General features: G+C 42.1%; 1 protein-coding gene across 1 annotated transcript in view; it reads right to left on the reverse strand.

The window, feature by feature from the left end:
• Positions 1-24,844, reverse strand: part of LOC148030590 (uncharacterized) — a 153,387-nt gene extending 128,543 nt beyond the window's left edge. Inside the window, exons 1-2 of the mRNA XM_087687283.1 lie at positions 24,617-24,844; positions 23,750-23,878 (exon numbers count right to left, since the gene is read on the reverse strand). Coding sequence (XP_087543409.1) covers positions 23,750-23,878; positions 24,617-24,670 — 183 coding nt within the window. The 5' untranslated portion in view covers positions 24,671-24,844. The remainder of the gene's footprint in view (positions 1-23,749; positions 23,879-24,616) is intronic.
• Positions 24,845-26,611: the final 1,767 nt, after the last annotated feature.

Consider the following 26,611-nt stretch of genomic DNA (forward strand, 5'->3'; position numbering starts at 1 on the left):
CTTCCATCCAAAAACTATGAGGCAAACTCTTTGCCTTCAGCATACATCTGGCCATCTCCATGAGTGACCGATTTTTCCTCTCTGCTACCCCATTCTGCTGTGGAGTATATGCAGTAGTGTACTGATGGATAATGCCCTTCTGCTGCAAATAAGAATTCAGCATAGAGGACACGTATTCCCCCCCTCGATCCGAACGGAGAGTCTTAATCTTGCAACCAGACTGAGTTTCCACAAGTGCACTGAAAGCCAAAAATGCATCATACACTTCTGACTTCTTTTTCAAGCAGTAGACCCAGCACAAACGTGTAAAGTCATCAATAAATGTTACAAAATAGTAACAACCACCCAATGACTGTGTCTGCATGGGCCCACAAACATCCGAATGTACAAGCTGCAATCTGGCTGTTGCTCTAAAAGCAACATCACGGGGAAAAGAGAAACGATGCATTTTCCCCAAAATGCAACCCTCGCATAAATGCTCAGGAGGTCTCTCCAAGAGAGGTAATCCATCCAACATCTGAGTACGCTGTAATAGCATCAAGCTGCCATAGTTTACATGCCCCAAACGAGCATGCCATAACTCTGCCTCTAACATAGCAGGAGTAAGAGTGGATGTCAAATATGCAGACTGATCTACCGAAAGAGCATCCAACTCATATAACCCATGACACAGAGAACCTGTCAAGACCAATGTCATGTGTTCCTTGTCACGGACCATGCAACGGTCATCATCAAAGGTTACCTGCAAACCACAACGTGCCATAGAAGAAATGGAAAGCAGATTCTTCTTAATGCCAGGCACATACAAAGCATCCTGTAGGCGGAGAATAGAGCCATCAATGGCTGTAAGCTGAATCTCCCCAATACCACGAACAGGGTATGATGCATTATTAGCACACTGAACAGGCTTCCCAACGGGAGGTGCACCAAGAGAAGCAAACAAATCTCTACGAGATGTGATATGCCGTGAGGCACCACTGTCAAAGAACCAAGTGTCAGCATCCTCTGTAGAGCTAAATGCTCTATCAGCCCAAGAGACATCATAACTGCAAGTGTAAAAACAATAGTCCCTGTCTACAACAAAGGACGCGGACTCACTAGCAGTGGAAGGAGCTGCAGAAACAGACATCCCTGACTCCTTCTTCTTCTCTTTGGCGATGCGCTTCCTGCACTCAGTGATGTAGTGGCCAAGCTTCTTGCAGTAATGGCATTTTCCTTTCTTGGCTTGCGTGCCCCCCTGTTTCTGACTTGTCTGTGAAGTATTACTACTACCAGAACTCTGCGAAGCATTTTTCCCTTGGCTGTTTTTACCCTTCTGCCTTGACATAAAAGCCTGCTCAGAGGCTATACCATCCACACCACTGTTCCGTCTAGTTTGCTCCTCCTCTAGAAGCAAACTAACAAGCTGAATGAAAGTGATGGGCTCTTTCGAAATCCTCATAGTGAGGTTCAAGGCAGTATGAAAAGCCAAGGAAGAGGGAGGCAGTGAATTCAATGTCGTAGAAATCAGCTGCGCATCTGAGTAGTACTCATCCACATTCATGAGTTGCTCCCGCAAGTCCTGAATTTTGTTGAGATGATCCTGCATAGAATCACCCTCATTCATCTTTAGAGTCTCTAGCTCTTTCTTCAAGAAAGAGATGCGAGTCTCATTCTTTCCTGCAAACATCTGCTCCAATGTCAACCAAGCTTCTTGTGAAGAAGCTGCTGAACGAATATGAGGAATGATAGAACGCTGAACTGCCAATGCAATCAGCGACATAGCCTGTGCATCCCGTGTATCCCAAGCTTTCTGAGCTGCAGTTCTTGGGGGAAGTGGCTGAGCGGGCTGAGGTGGAGGGGGCTGAGGTTGCCCTCTTGCACGTCCTCCTGGAGGAGGAGTAGCGGGAGCCACAACTCCTGGTCGTGCTTCCTCTCCACTGACATAATCCCACAAATTTTTGGCCACTAATACATTCTTCATCATGAAAGACCAAAGGGAATAATTGTTCCCATCCAATCGGTCTTCCTTGGACACATAGGTGAATACATCTCCTCCCTGATTTGCCATTATTTCCCAAAAGGCAATAGAGCAATGTCAATGCAGTACGGGCTGGAAATCTGCAAATTTCCAGAAATTGCAGCAAACACAAGTCTGCAATTAATGTGCAAAGGGTACTCTTTCAAAAAAACTGTCACTGATGCACGCTTCCCAAGGTGCAATTAGTGCTCAGCAGCACTAAAACATCAAAAGCCCCAAAATTTTCTGCCCAAAATTTCTGTCACAAATGTCTGTTACAAAAGCCCCAAAATGTGCATTCAATGTGTCACAGACAGACACAGCACGTTTCCCAATGCTGAAAACTGAACCTGCTGTTCAGCACGTTTCCCAATGCTGAACCTGAACCTGTTGCACGAACTCCTGTGTAAAAGAAAAGTGCAGAATGTTACCTCTGCGTGTTGACGACGGGCACGATTCCCGAGGTAATGACTGCTGGGTACAGTCGGACTGACGCACAGGTACAGGCGTGCAGGTCCAGTGACACGCGCAGGCAGGACTGGGCGCGCGCTGGGCAGAGGAGGCAGCACCCAGGACTGGCTGGTGGAGACAGGTGGCGCGCTGGCAGCTGGAGCTGACGGCACAGGCTAGCTCAGCGCAGGGAGGCTGCGCAGGCAGACTGACAGGCGAAGGGGCATGCTGGGCAGACACAGGGCAGAGGACTCGCTGGGCAGAGGTGGCAGCACGCAGGTACAGGTGGCGCGCTGGGCAGGGCGGTGCTGCGCGCTGATTGTTGGAGCTGCACGCTGGGCAGAGGAGTCGTCTGGTGCTGCGCGCTGATGGACTGACAGGCGCAGGCAGGACTGGGCAGGAACAGGACGCTGGGGCAGAACTGGCGGGGGCTGCAGACTGCAGACTGAAGACTGCTCTGAGCTGAGCTCTGATACCAAATGTCAGATGGGAGAGGATCGAGGTGCAGCTGAAGTGCAGTAGACAGTGTGAGAGTGAGAGACAGAGTTGAGCACGACACCCAATGCAATAGTACTGAATAGAGTGTAAGCTGAAAGTACAAATGATAACCTTTATACCTTAGAGTTATAAGGGGCTGTTCACACCCGAACACAGTAAGTGCCCGTAAGTGTGCACCACAAGCACATACAAAATAGTACACATAATCTGGGGGAAAAAACCTCTCCTACCGAGAGTAAAAAGTGCCCCAGTGTCCTAGTGATCACCCGCACACTCCCATATGAGCGTAGGCGTAAGTAAGGCGTGTGAGATACCCAACAATTCTCACGTTCTTCCCCGCACTTACATCATCATTGCGAGTTTGTCCAACTATTGACGTCCGACTACTGACATGGCCTGTTTGATTGCTACACATGTAAATCTAACCTGCACTACCACATGGCACTCTAGCAACACACAAACTCTGACAAACTCATCTTGAATGCATGGACACATGCCTGTCCAGAGGATGACTGGATGACCATATCACTAACAAGTGATAGGTGTTTTTTCCTAAATAAAAAGTGTAGACCACCACTACATTGCATTTCTCTTCAAGAATGTGGTTGCCTTGCCTATCTTGGATGCCTCTGTGAAGTTGCCTCCAAAATAGGCTACATCAAACTATTAAATAAAAGTAAGTGCTTTCAACCTATCTTATGCACCACTAGAAGACTCAAGACTCTACACTTTGCCACCTTCATCATAGTTTTTTACTGTTTGAAGAAATGCTCCCAATGCAAAAAGCACAAAATCAAATCGTACGCGAAAGCACAGACTGATAAACTCAAAACACGGTTAGGTTTAGGGCTAGAATAACTCAGAGACACTGAACACAATGAGTAATAAAGTCAATGAATAATAAATATACGGAACTCATGCAGCAAACACACTATACAGTGAATACTGAACCTCAAACTCTCATATTTCTGAGATCAAAGCAAAGGTTATGAGTTGTAGAGTGTGTCGTACTTCGAACAAATCCCAAATCACAACAAATGCAGCCTCTGTGTATCCAACACCAGCAAACATAGCCAAAGAAGGCTAGATTTGATGCAAACAGCAGCGCAAGAGAGAGAAAGACTAAAAACGCAGAAGACTAAAAATGCAGATACCTAAGAAGAGAAAATCTGAATGTTAGCTCTTAGGTATAAACGCAGCAAACAAAGGTAAGAGAATGTCAGAGCAGTAGCTAAAATCTGAAAATGCAGCATTCTGAGAAAAGAGAAGATTGGGGTATCAGTTCCAAGCTGATGACAATAGCACCAGATACTAATGTCAACATCAAACGCAACAGCAAACTGTAGACGACAATTCCAAGGTACCAGGCGATAGCTGCAAACAAAAGGCGAAGGCTCGAATCGAACGCCAAACGGTAGTAGATGGTTAGGGGGAGCACTTACCGTGATGTCCTCCACGAACGGGATATGGGCAACAAAGATACGGCTTCTGAAACCTACAAAAACGAAATTGAGGGAGAGTGGTGGGCTATATACCTATTTATAGAAAGTTTTGGGCACCCAAATTAGGGTTTTGCATGTGGAACATAGTAACTCTCTAGAATCATGTATCTTTTTAAAATAAGAGGTTTTCTTTATTAATTAAGCATGTTTTGGGATTGTTTAAGTCAAGCTAATGCATTTTTAGCTCAACACCCCCTTTCAGGCCCAAAGTTGAGCCATGAGAAATAAGTCCTTGATATATATTTGCTTTTACCTGAAGATTTCCCACCCCAAAGCAGCTAGGGTATCAAGCAAACGATGCACATCGGCTACCTAGTAACCTATCAAGACTACAAAGGCGATAGTTATCTTGCCAAGGGAGCCCAAGTAATCACCCCAGAGAAGCCAAGGCATAGAACTAAGGTTGCTCATTGGCTGCCCAAGGGCCTACCAAGACATACAAAGGCAAATGGAATCAACAATGGACTTTTTTTTTTTAAGGGCTATTAATGCAACTTGAACAAAAAGATTTAGCATTAAGTGATAGTTTCAAATCAGTTTTTGTCCCATTGAGTCACTATGCCCTGAAGCACGGGAAAATAAGGATAGATAGACCCACAAACTTCATAAAACAAGCAAAACAATCCCACACACTACTAGGATAAGTGCCTAGGGATTCCTAAGTGTATGTGTGTGCCAATCATATGGAAAATATGTAGAGAGAGAGACAATACAACAGGAGCAAGTAAGACAAGCAAAGCTAGCATGCAAGCATAGAAATTTTTGCCTTTGGAAACTACCATGTGCAATGCCACGATTATGGGTGATCCGGAGTTGACTACTCCAAAGATAACCGAAAAGGAATAAATGTGCACAAATGCATATTTACATGAATAGAATACCAATGCATGGGATAATACAAAGGAAGATGCAAGTTTTCATGCTCATGCAAAATGCAGTGCAATAGTGTCACTTAAACAGTGTCATCATAGGAAAATTGTTCACTTGCCCAAATGTCCTTTTACAAGCATGTCATCTTGACAGTGCGCGGATGAAGTTACAAATGTCCATAATAGATAATACATAGTAAATAAATGTCTGAAAGGAAAAAGTTGTAAGCATCATCACTATCACTACCAAGAGAAAAAAACCACCCGCTCTCAAACTGGAAGGAGAAGTAAGAGAGAAGGACCCTCTCCCCATCAATCGGAAGAAATAGAGAAGGGTGTATCCAAGATGATCCATGATAGCAGATACTGTAGAACCGGCCAGTTAACCGCATTGGTCAAAATATCTACAAAATTGTCACTTGACGACACAAACTCTAGGCAAACGGTGCCTAACTCAACTTGCTCTCTGATGAAGTAGCAATGAACCGCTACATGTGTCCGAGAGGTGATGATAGGATTACTTGCAAGGACAATGGTACTCTAGTTGTCGCAATAGACAACTGTAGGTGACTCACAAGGAAACTAAAGTGCAACCAATAAGTTCCTCAAATAGATAGCCTCCATAGTATCATCAAAGAGAGTCCTATACTTTGTCTCGGTCGTGGAAGCAGCCATCGTCTCCTACTTACGGCTGGCCCAAGAGATGGATGCCATGTCCAAGGGGTAGAGATAGCCTCCATGGAAACGCCAAGTCTCAAGATCTCCCACCTACTGAAACCGGCCTTCCTTCCGTGGATGGGTGGTAATTCTCTAATTACAACTTAGTTACAACAATAACATTTATTACAAAACTGAGAAATGCAATAACTTACAATCTTGGACAATGGATACCCTATCGGCCCCAAAATTGGTGCCCCTTTTGGTATTTATTTAGCTTAATTGAAGAAGAAGTTGATATATAATGGGATTCTCCCAATCCCTTTCGGCATTCCAACTCCCCGTGCTATCCAAAATGACCAACAAGTCTTCAATCTGATTAGCCCCTTGATTCGGGCAGTCAATTAGCCTTCACTTACTTTGATGGAGATGAAAAATGCCCCAATTCATTGTTTTGCTGAACCCTCCACTTAATTTTGACTAAAAATAGCTTCAACCCTATTGAATCCAAGTCTTGAAGCTTCGAATTTTTGACACACTTCCTGAGGCTGCTGCTAAACCCTGATTTCTGTTACTGCAGATTAGGGTTTACAACAGAGAAATCTGAAATTTCTCAACCTTTGGTAATCTCGATGTTGTAATCTTCAGAGCAAGGCTGTAGAAAGGCTAGGAGATGAGAGAGAATGCTGAGGAGAGAGAAAATTCGGACTTCTTTCACGAAGAACTAAAGAAAATCTCTCATTTACTAAATTTCTCACTTACTATTGTTGCCTTGTCTCCACAGCTTGTAGATGCAAAGAACTGAAGAAAATCAATCATTTATTATTGCTGCCCTGTCTCAACAGCTTATAGATGCTGTCACCTATTATTGATTGGTCTTCCCTTGCCCCTCGCTACCTCAGAAGATTCTCCAATGGCTGCAGATCAGACCAGCTGCATGTCTTCCCTCTCTCTTGCAGGCTAAATACACTAAAATGCCTCTCTTCAACCTCTAAAGACATTTTTTTGTCTTGTATGGACATTTTTACAAGTGACAGCTCTCCCAAACGGTTTTTCTAGCATTAATCCAAATTAAATATTAATTTTCAGTCTTTAAATACTGAAAATTAATCTAATAATTATTTCGGTGCCCTGAAAAATAATATGAATAGCCAAGAATTAAATTGGCTAGACAACTTTCATTCTTGAGTATCTTTGCGCCATCTTTAACCATCAAATTGGCATTAGATACCATTCAACGCCACTTCTCTAACGTTACCAACTGACACTTATGGCCAAATGAATGACCTAGGTCAACAATTGGCACAAGATGTCACCAAGTATCTATGCGACATAACTTATAGCAACTTTTGCCTCTGAGGTCCCATGATTTCCTTGGGTCCCGAGCTTGTAAATTTACTCTAATCCCAGTTATACCTCACATGTGTAACATTTACTTAACCATGTGATTAAAAATTAATCCACATGTTAAGTGAGGTTTCAAAAATACATGTCCTCATAACAGCTCTCTCTCCTAAAATCCTTGCAATCGTCATCGATTGCACTACCAAATGCATCAAAAGCAAAATCGTGAATTGGAATTTCCACGAGGTATCATAGTTCACACAACATTGTGCATTGTTGCTCAACCATTCCATATGCCCAACACATACTGAAAATTACCAGACAATCATAACATAACATAAGACTCACAAAGAATCTTAAAAACATTGTCATATTATCATGTGACATGTCTATTTCTCATGAGCTTAACTCATCTGGCAAAAGCAAACCATAGCATAGCATAACCAAGCATAAACCATGGCTAAAACATCAATGGCATCATAACATATGCTATTGTTCATGGAACCGGATGTAAACCATTGAAAGCTGAGCATAATCTGATCATAAACTGATCACTTGCTGATCTGAGAACTGATCACAAACTGCTACAAATGTGACCCCAAACTGATCACAAACTCATTGCAAAAACTGACCAACTATAATATTTCTGCTCAAAAATATTATTGAACTTGACTCCCCGCACGCCGCGTAAAACCTGTGCAAGGCTATCTCCCACACTGTAATTATTGATAGCTTAATCCGTACCCCGCACGCACAAAAATGAGGCCTCCACATTGTGAAATCAAGGCCAGGGTTGAAGACCGTAAAAGCCAATGAAACACCCTTTTTGAAGGGGCAATTGGATAAATTTAAGTCAATTTTTTTAATAATTATCCCTTCCCCCAACCGATGCATGGCTGGAGGAGAGGGAGTGTGGGGAGGAATGGCCTTAGGTGGAGTAGTGTGTGGGAGCATGAGGAGGGAGAGGCATGCTTAAGCCACGTGGTGGCTACCATCTCCCCCCCTAAAGCTATAAAAACACCCCCCTGTGGTCAAGTGGGGGACGAATCAAGAGAGGCTGCGGTGCTGCACAATCAGAGGAGGAGGACAAATCCTGCCACTGCCACCGTCATCCCGCCACCATACGTGACCCTCCCTGTGGCACGAGTTGGGGGAGAGGAGGATCAAAGGCACAAAAGAGAAGAAAGGCTGCGGTGCTGAGGAGAATCGAAGGGAGGAGAAAACGAACGTTGCCGTATTGGGAAGAAGGCCGCCGCCTGCTGTGAGACCGCCACCATGGTCGCCGCCAGACCATGCCATTGTCCTAATCACCCCCCCCCCCCCCGACAACAATCTTTTCCTCTTCCCAATCATTGGGGCCCTTCCACGTCGATTCTGTTCAAAATCAGAAGCTTCTTTAAGAAGCTTCTAAGGATAGGCTCATAAGCCTTGTTTCTACGTACCCTTCCCGGTTTTAAAACCGGGCTCGTAAAACCCCAATTCCTACGCAAGGGAGAAGGTATTGGCCTACAGGTAGGCTCGGAGAGCGTGAATAGAGACTAGAAGGAATCCGCGGAGTTCAAGTCATCAACGATGGCTCCCAAGAAGTTGCAAGGCACATCCGCGGAAGGCTCTTCCCCAAACATACACGTGGACATCTCCATGAGCCCACAAGCCCAGGTTCCACGAATTTATTTCCACAATAAGAAATGCTTTAAGCACGCTTAATTCCATAGGGAGAATGCATTTTACGCTTATCGTTAATTCATGTGGTAGTGATAAAAGTACATTTGATAAATTATCTGCTTGAACGATGGACAAGGGGTAGTGCATGTCATGAAAATTGGATCGTTTGCATTTCCAAAAGTTGCGAACATAAACTACTTGTCCGCCGTCTTAGGAGCTTAGTAGCATGTTGCCTTGTCGTGCATTTCAAAGTGACAAGCCTAAAACGCATATTGCCGAGTATTAAAAGGTTGAAATTGTTAAGTGCATCCTTGATTGGCCGTGAAAGAACAAGTGTATTTTGCGTTTAGTTAATAACTTCCTTGTTATGCCTCGCATGGAAAGAGTTATTAACGTCCGTTGCACGGCATGAAAATGAAACCTTGGTCAATTGCATAGTACGGGAATGGAACCATGGACTTGTAAGTTGCATGAAAAAGATGCTTGGAAATGGATTAAGTCAACACTAGCCTTAGTCTTGCATGAACTTCATTTACGATGTTATATCTAAGGGTCGCATGCTACATATTCGTCGTGCGTAAATTTCATTTCATTGAGTTGCATTTAGAAAAGATCGCATATCATAACAAAGCATGAAATTTAATGGCTTCGACAAAAGGGTTGTAGGCATAATTCCTTGATGTAAATCCTCGTAGGTTTCATGCAAGTTATTCTCTAAATTATCATGCGTAATGACTTTAGCAAGAAAAGTTAGGATTATTGCAAACCTTTTGGTGCGTAGAAGTAATGAATCGCATGTTTACATGTATTGTGACGTCTTGAAACTATTTACATCCTTAGATCAAGTTTAGCATCTCTAGAAAAGGATCATCCTTGTCGCAAGACAAGTAGGACAATCTACCCAATCACTTGTAATATTATAACCATTAGAGTTTCGAATAGGCATAACTAGTCGATACAATAAACACCTCAAGTACTAGCTAGGGCTTGGCACCTTAGAAATGCTACCTAGTATCGCACTTGGAATGCCAAGTCGAAACCCTCGAACCCAAAGGTCCTACCCACATTCACAGAACATTTGGGTCAATTGGACGCTTATGCAAACAACGATCTAGGATTTCTACCCTAAGGATCGTTCGACCTAATGCTAAAACTCGGATTAAGTTTGGAAACCCTAGGACCGAACGGCCTAATACAATTAGGGTTGGATAAGAAGACACCCCAAACCCTGCGTCTTGTCCAAACATAATTCCTTGACCAGGAAATGCCGTTCAATGGGTGAAATGATCCCATGAGTTAGGTGCGACACTTGTGCAACAAGTTGCAACGTCGCGCGGCTTTGTGGTTTATTCACAAGAGAGATTTCCACTCCTTGGAACGAGGTTGACAGGTTCTAGCACAAGTCTAACTTGCAAGAGGATGAGTAGTCATCCTGCTACATCACCTTTCTTGGGCTGATTTGCCAAGTTAAGGGAAGTTAGGTATTTGCTTGAAAGCAAAGGATCAAACAAGTTAGAGCGACATGGTCGCCAGGATTTACTGTTAATTTATGAAACCTAAGGTGTCGGTTAAGTTGGGTTAACAGGGTATGGCCCTAACCCAAGGACAAAAGGGTGAACAAACAAACCCTTGGGGATCTTGCCAAGTCGCAATTGATCCCGAATCGAATGTTGGATGCATTTGGAGAGAAGGATTCGCTCCTTAGCAGTTGACCAAATAAACGACCACTGGATTGATTGTGCTTGTAACAGTTTAAGAGCACTGTTTGCATTGTTTGCTCAAGGAACTAAAAGATGGAAAGTTAATTAATGCTTCAGGTTGAAGGCCTGAAGGGAGAGGCAGCATCAGTTACCCCCAACTGTCTGCCTGACCCTAACCAAGGGGGTTGTTAGCCGCGTCGGGAACGTGGACCGAACCTGCCGCGAGAGGTCTCTCCGTTGGGTGCTACTTGGAGTAGGAGGACGCTTGGGTACCAGGGGGGAGCTTTGGCCGTAAATCCCTTGCCTTCCGGTCCTTGCACAAGAGGCCAACGTGACTCGGGATTGGATCTTGAGGCCCACATACTAGTCTACAGGCGGAATCTTGGATTAGTAATCCCTGTGGATTGCTGGATAGCCTTCGGACGGATTATGGATTGCCTTCGGGTGGATTATGGATTAGCCTACGGGATCGATTACATGGATATATTCCAAAGATAATAAGATAATCTGTTGAAAATGAACTTATTTGACACTGTTTTTCTATGTCAAGTGCTAAGATTATGTAAAGGAACCGGTGTCTAACTGGCTAATTAAGGAAGCTATTTTATGCGTGTCCAACTAAATGTGGTAGGTAATTAGACAACCAAAATAACCCTGAGGAAAGTGTGGTGGATATGGCCATGGGTTCGTCCTACGGATGGGTGGTCTCGGTTGGCCGGGAACTTTTCTCAAGCGAAATGGACAGCAATGAATTTCGAAGGGAATAAACAGCAGGCAACACTGACCTAAAGTTCAGGTTACTAGAATTCCGATCTATGTTGTTTTAGGGGAACGGAATGGGACTATGCCTTATGGGCAGAGAGGTCGAGCTTTGCATCCCTCTCGTTTCCTATTCTCCTTGAACCAAGTGCAGCATGAATCCGCTTCAACCCTGACGTTTCTATGTAAAGTAGTTCGCCTGGGGTTCGACGCTAGCTGCCGTTCTAGAAGCTTGACCACTAGGAAAAACCCTGATTCAAGTCGGTCCTAAGTGGGAACGGCCGGAATACTTCCACTACGTGGCAGACTCGGAAAGACCTAGATCGCAAACCCCGTAACATTTCATGGGAGTGTCAGGCGGAGCTTTCTAGGCCCTCTTTTCAATGGGCTGCTAAGACGTGTCCTACGAGCAAACAAATGGACATGTTACACCAACAATCAATGAAAAAATTAATGCAAAACTGATCCTAAAAGTGACCATAAACGGTTCTGCAGCTGATCAAAAACTAAGTTGAAACTAATCAAAATTTTTGTCTTAAAATTTAGACAAAATTCATGCCAAATTGATCATAAGCTAATGCAAAAAAATAGTTCCAGTACCCAAGTGAAACTCATACTCATCCACATACATCTCACAATGACTAGTATACTAAGTAGTGACCTCGTGGCAAGCATATTGTCCGCGCACTACCTTGGATGCATGTTGAATACATACGAGAGTTGTCCATAACTGGAGGAGTGGAAGTGCTACCTCCCTCTTGAGCATCAGGTAATACTCTTTGGTACCTGAGCACATTTTGGCACATAAGGAAATAGGTCAAAGGTAAAGTTTCCAATAGATATTTGCCAAATGGATGGAAGAAGATGACTTGACAGACCATTCTCAATTGTTACAGCTTTATCTAGATACCTTTCAATTAGAGCCAACTTTAGTTCGGGCTCTGTCAGATTCAGCTGAGCAAGGAGACTGAATTTCAGCAGGCATATCCTCTAGCACATCACCATGAAAAAGCCTCAACCAACTGACATGAAAGGTATTGTGTATCCGCCAATGTGGAGGTAATTTCAGCCGATATGCCACATCACTGATCTTTTCTACAACAGAACAATAGGTATAAGTATCAAAAGACAACAAACCTAAGTCTATCATCTCAAATATAGAGCAAATTTGTGCCTAAATTTCTACTGTAGCCACAGATTTTGAACCAATGAGTAATAGATCATCAATATATGGGATACTATAGCTAACTCCCGTGCTAGCGGTGTGCACATATAGATTGGGTTCATAGGGGCAATAATGGTATCCATGAGTCCATAAGAACTCATCCATCCTGTGGTACCAAGACCTTGGCGCTTGCTTCAACCCATAAAAAGCTTTCAACAAGTAAAGTACCTTGTTAGTCCGGTTGGTGGAAGAAAAGCCGAGAGGCTATTCTACATAGACTTCCTTTTCCAAATAACCATTAGAAAGGCACTTTTAACGTCCATCTGATAGATTTGGCCAAGTGTGGAGAGTAGCGAGTGCAACCAACAAACGAAATGATGTCAATCAATCAGTAGATGTAAAGGTTTCTTCATAGTCAATGCCGTGCTTTTGCTTGAAACCTTGCACTACAAGGCGAGCCTTGTATTTGTCTAAAGAACCATTAGCCTTTAGTCGAGTCCTACAAATCCACTTCGTCTCAATAACTGGCTTGTGATGAGGATGATCCACCAATGTCCAAGTCCCATTGTGATCAATACTATCCAGTTCTTTTTCCATGGCCTCACGCCACAAAGGGACCTGGAGAGCCTTTTGCCGACTGTCTATCTTAGATTGTGCAATGTAATCAGCTGTAAACAATGATGCATATGAAGCATGAGGGGCAAGGCGAGTAGAACTTCTAGGGCCCTCCAAAGAGTAATCCGATGAAAGGATCCCCAAATCCCACATCATCTGCCGATACTAGCAAGGTAACGAGTCTCGCAAGGGAGGCCTGGGAGTTGAAGTATCTGCAGGAAAATCAAGCGCGGATAGTAGACCCAACTCAGTGGGCATGATCTCAAATGATGTGAGCGAAGGTAAGAACGATGAATCAAATTCAGAGGACTGCACTATGTCCCTCTCATCAAAGGCAACATCTCTCCTAATGATTACCTTATTCATCCGAGGATCGAACAAACGATAGGCTTTTGCTTCAAAAGAATAGCCCACAAAACTCAAGAGATCAACTCAAAGGGTGAGCTTTCCTATCTTGTCATGAGGGGAGTGTTCATATAAGCACGACTACCAAAAACTCTAAAATGAGAAATAATAGGCTAAGAACCAAAGCATGCCTCGTAGGGAGTCTTTTTAGGAATCGTCGCAATTGAAAATTGGTTGAGAATATACACTAACATGCTAACAGTCTCAACCCAAAGGCGCTCAAGGAGCTCTGCTATGAATAGCATAGAGAGTGCTATATTCATGACCGTCCAGTTTCTATGCTCTACGACTCCATTCTATGCAGGGGAGTTGGTAGAGGCGAGCTAGCCTGCAATGCCCTGCTCCTGTAGAAACTCAAAAAACTCGTGGAAGATAAACTCACCACTAGACTCCCTCCTCATAGTACCCATACGACGACCAATCTAGTTATGAACTGGCAGTACCCAATCACTAAAATAAGTGAAATCATTGGACTTGTGCATGAGGAAGTACACCCACATGTATCAAGAGAAATCATCCATGATCAAAAAGAAGTACAATGCACCATTTAAGGCAACAGTGGATGTGAACCACAAAGATCTACATAAATGAGCCTAAGGGATTCCGTAGTACGAGTAATAAACTACTAAGAAAAGGATGTACGATACTGCTTACATAGCTAACATTCTTTACAGATCTCTCGAGATAGTTATAGACGTGAAAGGCCCTCAATCATCCCCTGATGTGACAGCACATAAAGAGAGTCGTTGCCAAGATGTCCTAAGCGAAAATGCCAAAGACGCTTAGAGTCCATGGACTCCCATGCGGTGGCCACAGCCTGGAATTAATGAAACTCCCAATCATCTGTAGTCCGCTCGATAAGAAAGTGGATCATGTGATACACGCCATTAGGCGGTGCCTTGCCGCGAGCAATCACTAAACCAATCTAAGAGACTCATATCCAATGTCTCTAAAGAGATTATATGGGTCTTTGTAAACCATTTAAACAAACCCTCTAGAGTTGAGTTGTTCGCCAACTGTAATGACTGATTGGTGGTAGTGTGGGTTGCCTCGTCACTACCCCTGTTGAGAGTTGCTACCACTCTATTTCCCCTGTTGGGGGTTACTCGACTAGGATGAGATCTGATTCTGGGATTTTGGCTGAGTGCCTCATGCCTTAGATCCACACTCATCGTCATAATGGCTAACCTTTTGACAATATTGACCATACCTATTTCTTTTAGATGTATTCTACCATCCAGATTTAAGTGTATATTGATTGGTTCCTTAGGATTCACTAGCCCTATTATGATTTTGATTTTTTACTTCGATTCAAGTTTTGTGTACCCTTGCCCTATTGCCCCCCTCTAAGAAGATGCAAGTAGAGCCCCCTCTATCAAGGACATGTTATGAAATTGATCGAACAACCATGCGTAACGTAACAGCTAGCACTCAAACTCATAAAATGTGGGTATCTAAGGCTATGAAATCACCAACTGCACAAAATGGAAATATTTTCGTAGCAACTTGTTAAGGAATAGGGTAATTTGATCGTCAGAGGACTTAGAAACGTCAATGGTTAAGAACTTCGTGAGAAGAAACCGATACTCCCAACTTGACTTTCAAATCATCATTGTCTGTGATTTTGAAATTTTGGAGCTCATGATCCAAATTGATGTGAGAGATCCTATCTCGAGCCGCATAGCAGTCAATCAAGTGTGCCCAACGCTCAGATGCTAAGTCGAAATGTTGAAGCTAAGAGTGAAACTCATGCAACAAGCCTTGCATAAGCTCAACAATAGTGGAGGCATTATGAGCCTTCCATAAGTGGATGACCTTGTATGGAACAAGAGCATGATGAGGTTGGGGTTCCAACCCCTACACTAAATCCCATAGGTTCTGAGAGTCTAAGACATGACCCATCAAATTTGACCAAGTGATGTAGTTTGACCCATTGAAATGAGTCTTGTCATTAAAATTTTAATGCATGCCTGGCGGATAAGGAGCTAGAACTATGAGGTGTCTGTGAAGATGAATAGATGGGATAAGATGCAAGATAAGATGGTAGGGATGGGAGTGGATAAGGAGGAGGGGGTAAAGATGGATGTCGATTGTTGTAGGGTTACTGAAATGGATATAAGTCCATACCATACTATAGGTGGTGTTGGAGGCACTAGGACATGATAGCCTTATCCGAATGTCGACTAGGGCACAACATAACGATTGGATGGTCCATTAGGTAATGCCATAGAGGCAAACTATGATACCAAACGATACACACTCGAGTATGTCTGGGACGCACTCCTAGAGGAATAACTCAAAAGTATATGTGTGGGACGTCGAGCCTCCGTCTCACTGGTACACCACCCGAAAACAAGTTCGAAGAGGTTTTAAAGGCTGTATCTAAATGTGCAAAACCCCTGGTATGGTGTGTGGTGGTGGATAATGCAGTGCAGTTAATGGAAGTGGAAAGAAAGGTGCAGTAGAATATAAGGGAGGGATGGATGGAATCCCAAATGGATTTATGATGGATGTTATTGTGAAAAACATCGTAGGTTTCTTTTTTCCATTAAATGCATTAGATAAAGATGCACCTACTCCATATTGACCATGAGAAATAAAATCATTTGAAGGAAAAGGAAGGAATGGAATACTTACAAGGCCTTCTTTTAGCTTCTTACCTAGTTTTGAGTTCATAAAAAAACATCCGTCTTCCTCATTACGCACAAACCAAAGTTTTTTTGAAGAGTCCCTTCTTGATGAGTGATCCAATAGAAAATACAAAATCAGTTAACATAGGATCTGAAATAATAGGGTTGGTACCTAGCATTGGAGAACAGAAATACTCTAGAAGTGATATGTAATTTGAGCCAGGTTCCACTAGTGGATGGCCGGTCTGTAGTGGAGATTCTAAAGGTCCTGCAAGATCATTAGTTCTATGCACCAAATCTACAGGAGAAAACTCAAACTTACCTGCAACCTCCTACTGAGCTTTATGCATAAGGATGAGATCATACTGAACGACAAAAATTTGATATAGTCTGTGGACTCCATGGTAGTCTGATGGTTCTCCACCCATGTCAAATTGGGCAATAGTAAGTTGAGAGGCCCACTCCTGATTGTTTCTGTCCATGTTTGGTTGTGGAGACTGAAGTGGTATTGTGAATGTGTTTAAAGTTATCTAACCTTTTTGTTCTTCCTACTTTTGCAAATGAGCTTTCCGATCAAAGGCCAAGGTTTCTCAAAGAGTACCTAGCTCTAATACCATGTGAAGAAATGCTCTACGTAGAAGCACAAAACCAATCGTACGACAAAGAACAAACCGATAAACTCAGAACACAATTAGGATTAGGATTAATTTAACTCAAGGATAGTCAACACAATGAGTAATAAAATGAATGAATAATGAATATATAGTGCTCATGCAACAAACACACTGAATATTGAACCTCAAACTCTCGTATCTCTGGGATCAAGGTAGAGATTATGAGCTATAGAGTGTATCGTACTCTGAATAGATTCCGAATCACAACAAAGGCAACCTCCATGTATCGAATACTAGCAAACGCAGCCAAGGAAAGCTAGATCTGATACAAACGGCAATGTAGGAGAGAGAAAGACTAAAAACACAAGTACTTAAGGGGAGAGAAAATCTAAACAACAACTATTAGATGTAAACGCAGCAAACAAATGCGAGAGAATGTTAGAGCAGCAGCCAAAAACTGAAAATGTAGCATTCAGAGAAGAGAGAAGATCAAAGCATCAATACCAGATGCTAACAGCAGCAAACTATACACAACAACTCCAAGGTACCAAGCAACAGCTGCAAACAAGAGGCAAAGGCTGAAATTAAGCGCGAAATGATAGCAAATAGCCAAGGAAAGCTCTAACTGAAACCAACCTTCCTTCTTGGAATGGGTGGTGATAACCTGATTTAAGAGTTAATTACAGCAATAAATAAATGCACATAAAATGAAATACACACTTTGCCATAACATTCTTGGATAGTAGACTCCCTGTTGGCCCCAAAATTGGCGCCCCTTACGGTATTTCTTTAACTTTCATTCAATTGGAAGGAGTACAACTCGAGATTCTTCAATCTTCTTCTGCTAACCAATTGCTCTTTCTGTCATAAATGACCAGCAAGCCTTTTGGGTCATTTGCCCCTTGATTCACCCGGGACTTCTTCTCCAATTTGACCCTTGGCTGGCCAAATGCTGCCCCAAATCAATTCGGGATGGGCTGGCTCCTGAAATCCCTTGATAATCTTGAATTATCTGCTGCTAATTTCAGTCCCTTGAGCCTTTAATCTCTGGTACGGATCCCAAGGGGACTGCTAAACCCTAATTTCTGCTGTAAATTAGGGTTTACTGCAGAAATTACAGATCAGCCCACCAAAAATGGCTAAGATCTCCTCCGAATGGCTGAGAATTGCTGAGAATGGCTGAGCATAGGCTGAAGGAGATGAGAGAATGCTGTAGAGAGAGAAAATTCTGAGATTTGTCGCGAAGAACTAATCAAAATCAGCAGTTGCCCTGCTGTACCAGCCCCAAACAGATGCACCAACAACAATAGAAGCATCAAAGACTGTGATCTTCAAGAGAAAGTGCATCAATAGCAATTGCCAGCTTCCCAAGGTCAAGAATATCCAATCTCCATCACCAAAATGGTCTCCAATGGCTGGGAAATGGCCCCAAAAGCTGACAGCAACAGTCCAACAGCTCCAAAATGAAAAAACGAGATTTTCCTCTCCCTTCAGCCCTATTTAGCCTTTTCCCCCACTTTGTAATGTCTCCTTTCCCTCCCCCGTGCTCCCCCGGGCCTCCTCCATAGGAACAGTCCCCCCACCTAATTTTTTAAATTTTTTTTATCTCTCCCTCTCTCTGCCCCTGCCGTGGCATGGCAAGGAGAGAGAGAGAGAGAGGGGGGGGGGGGTGATGTGTGGGAGCTGGGGGGCATGCAAGCCACAAGTGGCAGCGGCCCCCCCTATAAAACCTCCCCTCCTCCCTCCTTCAGAGGCAACGCCCCCCCTCCTCCATCGTCTACAGAGGTTTCCCCCCCCCTCCCGTTTGCTGTAAGCAGACCCCTGGGCCCTCCGTGGGACACTATGCCCCCCCCCCTACTGACGTAAGAGACCTCCCGCTGACATACGAGCTCTCCCCCCCCCCCCCCCAACTACAAAACGCCCCCCACTGGCGGCAGCAACGGCTACGCCCACCGAAGCCGGGGCAGGGAAACCCCTCCCCTGTGGCCGTCATTTGAAACCCCCCATTTCGCCAGGCAACTGGTCGTGAGCAAAGAGATAGAAGGTGAGGAGGAAGAAGAGAGGAGAAGGGAGAGGAGGAGGAGGAGGAGGAGGAGAAGGAGGGGAAGAGGGAGAGAGAAGAGAAATAGAAGGAGAAGTAGAGGGAGAGAGAGAAGGTGAAGAAGGGGAATAAGAAGAGAGTGAGTGAGGAAGAAGGAGAAGGAGAAGAAGAAGGAGAAGGAGAGAAGGAGAAATAGAGAAGAAGAGAAGAAGAGGGAGAGAGGAGAAGTAGAAGGAGAAGAAGAGGGAGAGAGAGAAGGAGAAGGAGAGGAAGCGGAAGAATAGGAAGAGAAAAAGAGGAGAGGGAGAGAAGGAGGAAAAAGAAAGAAGAAGAAGAGAAAGAAGGAGAGAGAGAGAAAGAGAAGGAGAAGGAGAGAAGAGAGAAGGAGAAGGAGAAAGAGAGAAGAAGAGAAGGAGAGGGAGAGAGAGTAGGAGAGAAGACATGCTCGTTGTAATTCATTGCTAATAATAATTTCAACAAGATTGCAATGATCCCAAGTTGCAATCAAGTGCCACATGCCCATCAATTCAAAGGATTTGATGGTATCCCAGCATTGGAACCATGCAACCAACCTTCCTTCAATGGATGGGTGGTAATTCCTTGATTACAACTTAATTACAGCACTAAGCATTTATTGCAAACTGAAAAAATACAAATTTACCTACTAATCTTTGGACAATGAGCACCCGGTTGGCCCCGAAATTTGCGCCCCTTTTAGTATTTCTTTAGCTTCATTGAAGTAGAAGTTGATTTACAATGGGATTCTCCCAATCCCCTTTGCAATCCAAACTCCCCTTGCTGTCCAAAGTGACCAACAAGTCCTCAATCTAATATGCCCCTTGATTTGGACAATCGATTGGCCTTCACCCACTTCGAGAAGAGTGGAAATGCCCCAAATTTCATGGCTGACTAATCCTCCACCTAATTTTCAGCTTAAAATCACCTTCAGCCCTGAATAATTCAAGTCTTGAAGTCTTCAATATCTAGCAACTTAACAAGCAAAAGATAAACCCTAATTTTTGCTATAAATTAGGATTTACAACACAGGAAACTGAAATTCCTCAGCTTCCAAGAGTCCAAATGCCGAGATCTTCGAAGCAAGGCTATGCAATGGCTAGGGAATGAGAGAAAATGCTGAGGAGAGTAAAAATTTCCAGTTTTGTCATGAGAAATGACTAAAAAATCAATCAAATGCAGCTGCTGTCCTATCCCAACAGCAATAAACATTGTCCTCGACACTCAGAGACCCAAAATCTACTAATGCCTTCAACTTGGGACTGTCACCAAGCTACCTAGGATCTCATGCAGCTGTCAACTACTCCAAATCTACAAATGCCTCCTAGTAATGGCTGAAACTCAGCTCACGATAGCTGCTTTGGCTCCTCAATCATGATGTGTTTCCAACAAGAATCAAAGCCTTCACTTTTGCTCTCACAACCTTCCCAACAAAATTTAACAAGTGGCAGCCCTTTCAAATGAATTCCAGCATTATCCACATTATTATATTAATTTTTAGTCTAAGACTACTCAAAATTAATATAATAATTATTTTGATGTCCAAAAAAATAGTTTGATTGGCCAATAATTAAATTGGCTAGGTTAGTTCATCTCTGGAGTGTCTCTGTGCCTTTTTAAACCATCAGATCGGTGTTAAGTACCATTAAACACCACATCTCTAGTGTCACCAACCGACATTTATAGCCAAATAAATGACTTAGACCGATAACTGGCACCAGATACCACCTAATATTTGTACGACATAACTAACTGTAACTTTTACCTTTGACATCCATTGTGTCCTGGGCTCATTAATTTGCAGTAACTTGAGTTGCACCCCACATGTGCAACATTTACTTAAACATGTGATTAAAATTTAATCCACATGTTAAGTGAGACCTGCAAAAATACATGTCCTTCATGACATGATGAAAGATGTAACAAATGCATCACAACAAGGTCTTTTGAAGCCATGATCTTACTAAGGAATGCAAGCTCATCCCGAACCTCCTCCATCTTGTTGATGGTCCTTCATCATAGGAGAACTTGCAACACAAATATCAAAGCTTCAACTCGAGGGTTGTGTGATGCCAAAATGTTCGGACTTGGTAAAAAGACACCAATCTAGTCCAAACCTCTACTACAATGCGGATACATCTTACATACATGAGAATAGAATCCATACAACTCAACAAGAGAAAAGGGTAGGCTTTAGCATTGAGCCAATTCTAAAGCAACGGAGTCCACGGGCCATCATAGGAGAATCTACAACACACGTATCAAAGCTTCAACTCAAGGGTCATGCAATGACCAAATGTTTGGACTTGGTAAAAAGACACCAATCTGGTCCAAACCTCTGCTGCAATGCAGATACATCTCACATATATGAGAATAGAATACTCAAGAAGAGAAAAGAGCAGGCTCTAGCATTGATTCAATTTTGTAAAGTTGTGAGTCCACAATCGCTCCAACATGGGGATCCATGGAAGGCTGGGGGCATAGGGACTATCAAAAAATCCCATAGGTTCAAGGATGCACTTCACTTTGCACAACCATAGAGAATATTTCACCCCATCCAACTTTTTGGAGAGGAGGGAAGAGAGGGTAGGGTAGAGGCACCTGCATGAGGGGTGCCATAATGGCCAATCATGGATTGCTAGGCACACAAAAGACAGGCCAGGGATAGAATGATATGATGGTGGTCATAAAGGAACCTGGTCATGGACATCCTTCAATCTGCGTCACAACCACTATGTCGATCTCAGCGGTCTTCAAAACAATCCTCATGGTCATGGCTATATGAACACAGGTCTTCTTTGTTCTTAGTCATCACTTCAACAGCCCTTGTGATCCTAGTCCACTTGATCCTGCCTCTACCATTTGTAACCTTCAAGAATCCTACAAAAAACATAAAAATCTTGCTGCTGATGGAGAAAGCAACTTGTAGGATGATGATATCAGCCTGTCCAGCTGCTGCTCAGCAATTCTGATGTACAGCAGATCAGAATGAGAGTGTCCAAGGCTGAAATAGGTCAAAATGCAGCCATCCCAGGAGGAAAACTTGGAAAATGCAGAGTGCAGCTAGCTGGGACAGTAAACACAGGCTGATCTCAGCTTGGGACTGATCCATAGATCCTGAAAACAGGCCATCTCAACAAAAATGTAGATGTTGATGCGGTCCAGAACTGCAAAACAGGATCGTCTGGCAGCAAACTGCCACCCGGCACAATAGATATTAGAGATGCTGCCTAGTGACAAGAAAACGGAGAAAATGCTGATTGGCAATAGTGAATGATGTCGCCCAGCTAACTGTTGGATGCTCCTCTTCAATCAACTTTGGCTTCCACCAAGATGAATGATACCATGTGAGTGCATAGTGGAATGGAAAGTGAACACAGAGTAAATAGAGAAGAAGACTTGGAGAAACACAAGAAAAAGAAGGAACAAACTAATAAAAGCCTGAATGATACAAGGCTGCAACATGCAGCTCAGAGTGTCTATGTGGGCGTCAAACTGAGGCAAGAGGATGAGACAAAAATGAGGGGGGCTGGCTGAATGAGAGATGAATGAGTGGAGTGAGGGGGGGAGCTGCAAATAGCCAATTGATGCCAAAACTGGCACACTAGTTATCCAAGCTCAAAACATCGCCGCCTAGATCAGCCTGCCCATTGATAAAATATCCACCTTGCCAAAAATGAAATGCGCTAGTGTGACCTCCACCTAAAATGTCTAGGACTGATAAAATGACAAGCAAACACCGTGTCAAAGCTCCAAATGTCCTCATCTGACTCAGAAATGAGCTTGACAAGCAAGAGATGGCCATACATGACACACATGACTACTAACACATCCATCATCCACTCACTCAGCAACTACGGGGAACAGCTACAAGGTGACTCTCAGCACCGACAGCAGCTTCAGTAGCAGCTTATTTACACTTGGGGTGGTCATGGCCTGTTTTTTCACATCACATGCAGGTTGCCCTAGAGGCACCACATTCCCCCTCCATGGCTTCTATCCCCCATCATCCCCCCAGACCACATTAAGAGGCTTGTATATATGAGTGGCTTCTCATTTATACATACTCCAACTAGACTGTTGAATACCAGTACTTCTTTGTAAAAAAATTCTGAGTAATATAATTAGTTACACCTTTGTTCAGGAAAAAGCAACATAGGTTTATTGAGGGGACCAAGGTCCAAGCCTTGTTGGGGTCCTACCACCTATTCCAATTGTATGTAGCTAATATTGTGCTACATACAATAGAGAGCTCCTAGAGAACCTTTGAAAAACCAAGGTTATGCTGTTCAATGCAGCAAAACCATGGGTGACTAGATCCAAGAATCCATTTACATTCAGAGGGAAGCTGTGGAATTTGCAAGACCATATGTGCACTGTAGTGTTCCTGTTTTGGAAGCATAGTTTTCTATGCAGAAGGTGGCTGAAGCTATCTCAATGGCACCTCTGCTGAAGGTTAAAACAGTGGCTCCAAGCAGCATGCTTCTGTTGACACCTCCAGCATCATTTAAACAAACTTTATTGTGAAACTATTTTTAACGCTCATAACAACAACAAAAGTCAAAATAACAGGAGAAAAAGCAGGGAACTGAATATCATTGAAACACATTGAATAGAGTAAGAGTTCCAGAGAAAAGGCAACAGAGGCATATCAGAAACGGATGACTAAGAATGGCCTACAATAGCAGTCTGAACATTTTGACGTATACATCCTGATATGAAAACATGCACATCCTTGCTGCACTAAACAACCTCTTGCATAGGGCTTATTTACAAGTCGGTCATCATCATCAACACGTTGTACAAAGAACCACAACATACCATAGTGTCCGTAGTGAAGTAAAACAAGAAGGACTCTTGCAACACAAAATAAAGGCGATCCCAGGAGTAAGAATTTCCTCTACGCTTCTCCAACCATCCAGCCAAGTCTGGCCAAGGCCACATTGCAGCCTGTAAAAGAAAAAGAAAAAGCCATGGCACAAATTTTCACAGCAGGAAATGTAAAGCTCAAGGTTTATGATGAAGTATGAACAATAATAAGTAACATCAGGGTTTCCAAAATCATCTCAAGTCCCGATCCTTTAATCATTAAATGCTTTACGTAGTGCAAGCACATAAGATAACAATCTCCTTTAAAAATAACAAGTAATATCAGGGTTCAAGAATCATCTCAAGCCTAACTGGATATACTAGTAAAACTCGTTATATAATTGCAAAAAGTTTTTGACATTTTTCCATGAGGTAAAAAGGGCACTTTCTCCTTATTTTTCCCTATTGTGGTCATTGGGGCAAGCAGTCCCTGCCCCCAACCGCGCCTAGCTTTGTGTATGTGGTCCACCCCACGCGCAGAAGCTCATGATGTTGTTGTAATCAAAATGTGAGAATGAAAGTGGAGAATTTGTCTAAATTTTCTTATGAATGTAAGCACATCAGATATCAATTTCCGCAGGAATTAACAATCAATGTCAGTGACAAGCATTCAAAATCGCCGCAGTTCCTGATTGCATGTCCTCCTTGAACTCTTCATACAATGTGAGCTCATGGGATATCAAATTCCATGACAAATATATATGCAATATCAGGTTCCAAAACCATCTCAGGTCCTGATTGTTGCATGTACTCCTTGAACTCCTTATACAGTTATTACCATACACAAAGAATGAAAATAAAGAGAACTGACAAGCTTACCTGATTTTCCATCTTAGCGTGTGAAGGCGTAATCGAATCAGCGCGCAAGAACATTGGGAGCTGATACGACGTTCAAAGGCTCATCAGTGGCCGATGCAACCAACGAATGGGATACAGTTCTTGGCTCTCGTGACCCGGCCCTGGTTGGTTTCTTCGTTCGAAAAAATGCAAATCCATGAGAAAAGTTTGGGGCCTATCGTTCCGTTCTGCTTGCTCCTTTTCACTTAATCTACGCCCTCCTCCGCATCTAGATTTTCTCGGCGGGCTTCTTCAAAGGCATATTTCGTGTAGCACGATAGTGCATGGAGAAGGTTGGCATACGGAACATAATTTCAACTTTGAAAGCAAGTTTGATAGCTTAGACTAATACAATGTTAGAATGCATGAAAATGCAAATTATAAACTATATGACACTTATTAATATATGAGAAGCCAAAGATCTAGTCTCAACTATATCTCCAAAGAAACTTTATGACTATTTCTCAAAGTTTTTCAAAGACACATATTTATTTATGTATTTACATTGAGTTTATCATGGCATACATATTATCCTTACACATTAAACCTAGAATATTACATAAATTTGACAATCTATAAACTATACTCAAGCTTAATTATTATTATTATTATTGTGCTTCTTCTTCTTCTTCTTCTCTCTCTCTCTCTCTCTCTCTCTCTCTCTCTCTCTCTCTCTCTCTCTCTCATAATGAATAATTAATACATCAATTGAAACATAGTTGTCCATCTTTTATTAATAATTAATTGATATAACAATAATCAATCATGGATAACTAATCAATTATGTCATTATAGCATTATATATACATATATATAAACTATTATATACGTAATTAAATATATTATTTTATTAATAATTATAAATCATATATAAAAATAATTAAGTATAATAATAATTTTCTTAAATAATAAAATTTTAATTAGTATTTAAGATCATAGTAATATATTAACATATATACATGATACATAATACATATACGTTATATATATTTTACTAACAATTAATTAATATATTAATAGTTAATAATTAATATATAATTAGTTTTATTAATATATCAATCATTATAAATAATATATTTTATTGAATATATATATATATATATATTATAAATATTATAATATTACATTCTAATAATAACAATGCATATATACATACATGCATAGGTATATATCTATTTGTGTAGTTGCTCTTTTTCTCTCTCATATATATGTTTAGATGTGTGTGATTGTGTACATGTTTTACACATGTGTGTCCATTTATATGATCTCATAAGTATGTCTGCTCTCTTCTCTTTTTTTCTCTCTCTTGTCTTTCCTTTCTTTTTCCCTCTCCTATATCTCTTCTTCTTCTTCTTCTTCTCCCTCCCTCCCTCCCTCTCTCTCTCATACATACATACATACATACATACATACATATATATGTATGTATGTATGTATGATACACACGCACATACTTTTTTCTTTTTCACCTCTTCTTGTTTTTTATGATCCATGTGTGCGTGTATGTGTGCACATGTATGTATATATGTGTGTATATAAATGTGTGTGTGTGTGTGTGCGTGTGTGTGTGTGTGTGTAACACGTATATCAATTTGTATGGTCTTGTAAAGAGCTCTCTCTCTCTCTCTCTCACATTTTTTCCCTCTTATCCCTCATATTTCTTCACCTCAACTATATGTATCTATATGCATATTTATATATATATATATATGTATGTATGTATGTATGTATGTATATATATATATATTTATTTATAATTATGTAAGAATTTATGTGTTGTATAAGTATATATCCTCTCTCTCTCTCTCTCTCTCTCTCTCTCTCTCTCTCTCGTAAAAGGTAATTGTATTAATTACGAAAAAAAGGTACAAGTTTACTTGATTACAAGATACACAATGACACTAAGCCATCATGTGTATACATACATATATGTATGTATGTATGTATGTATGTATGTATGTATGTATGTATATATAT

Source organism: Lygodium microphyllum, chromosome 10, assembly GCF_053477565.2.
Source record: "Lygodium microphyllum isolate KBCC chromosome 10, Lygodium_microphyllum_v1.1.10, whole genome shotgun sequence".
NCBI classification, from domain to species: Eukaryota; Viridiplantae; Streptophyta; class Polypodiopsida; order Schizaeales; family Lygodiaceae; genus Lygodium; species Lygodium microphyllum.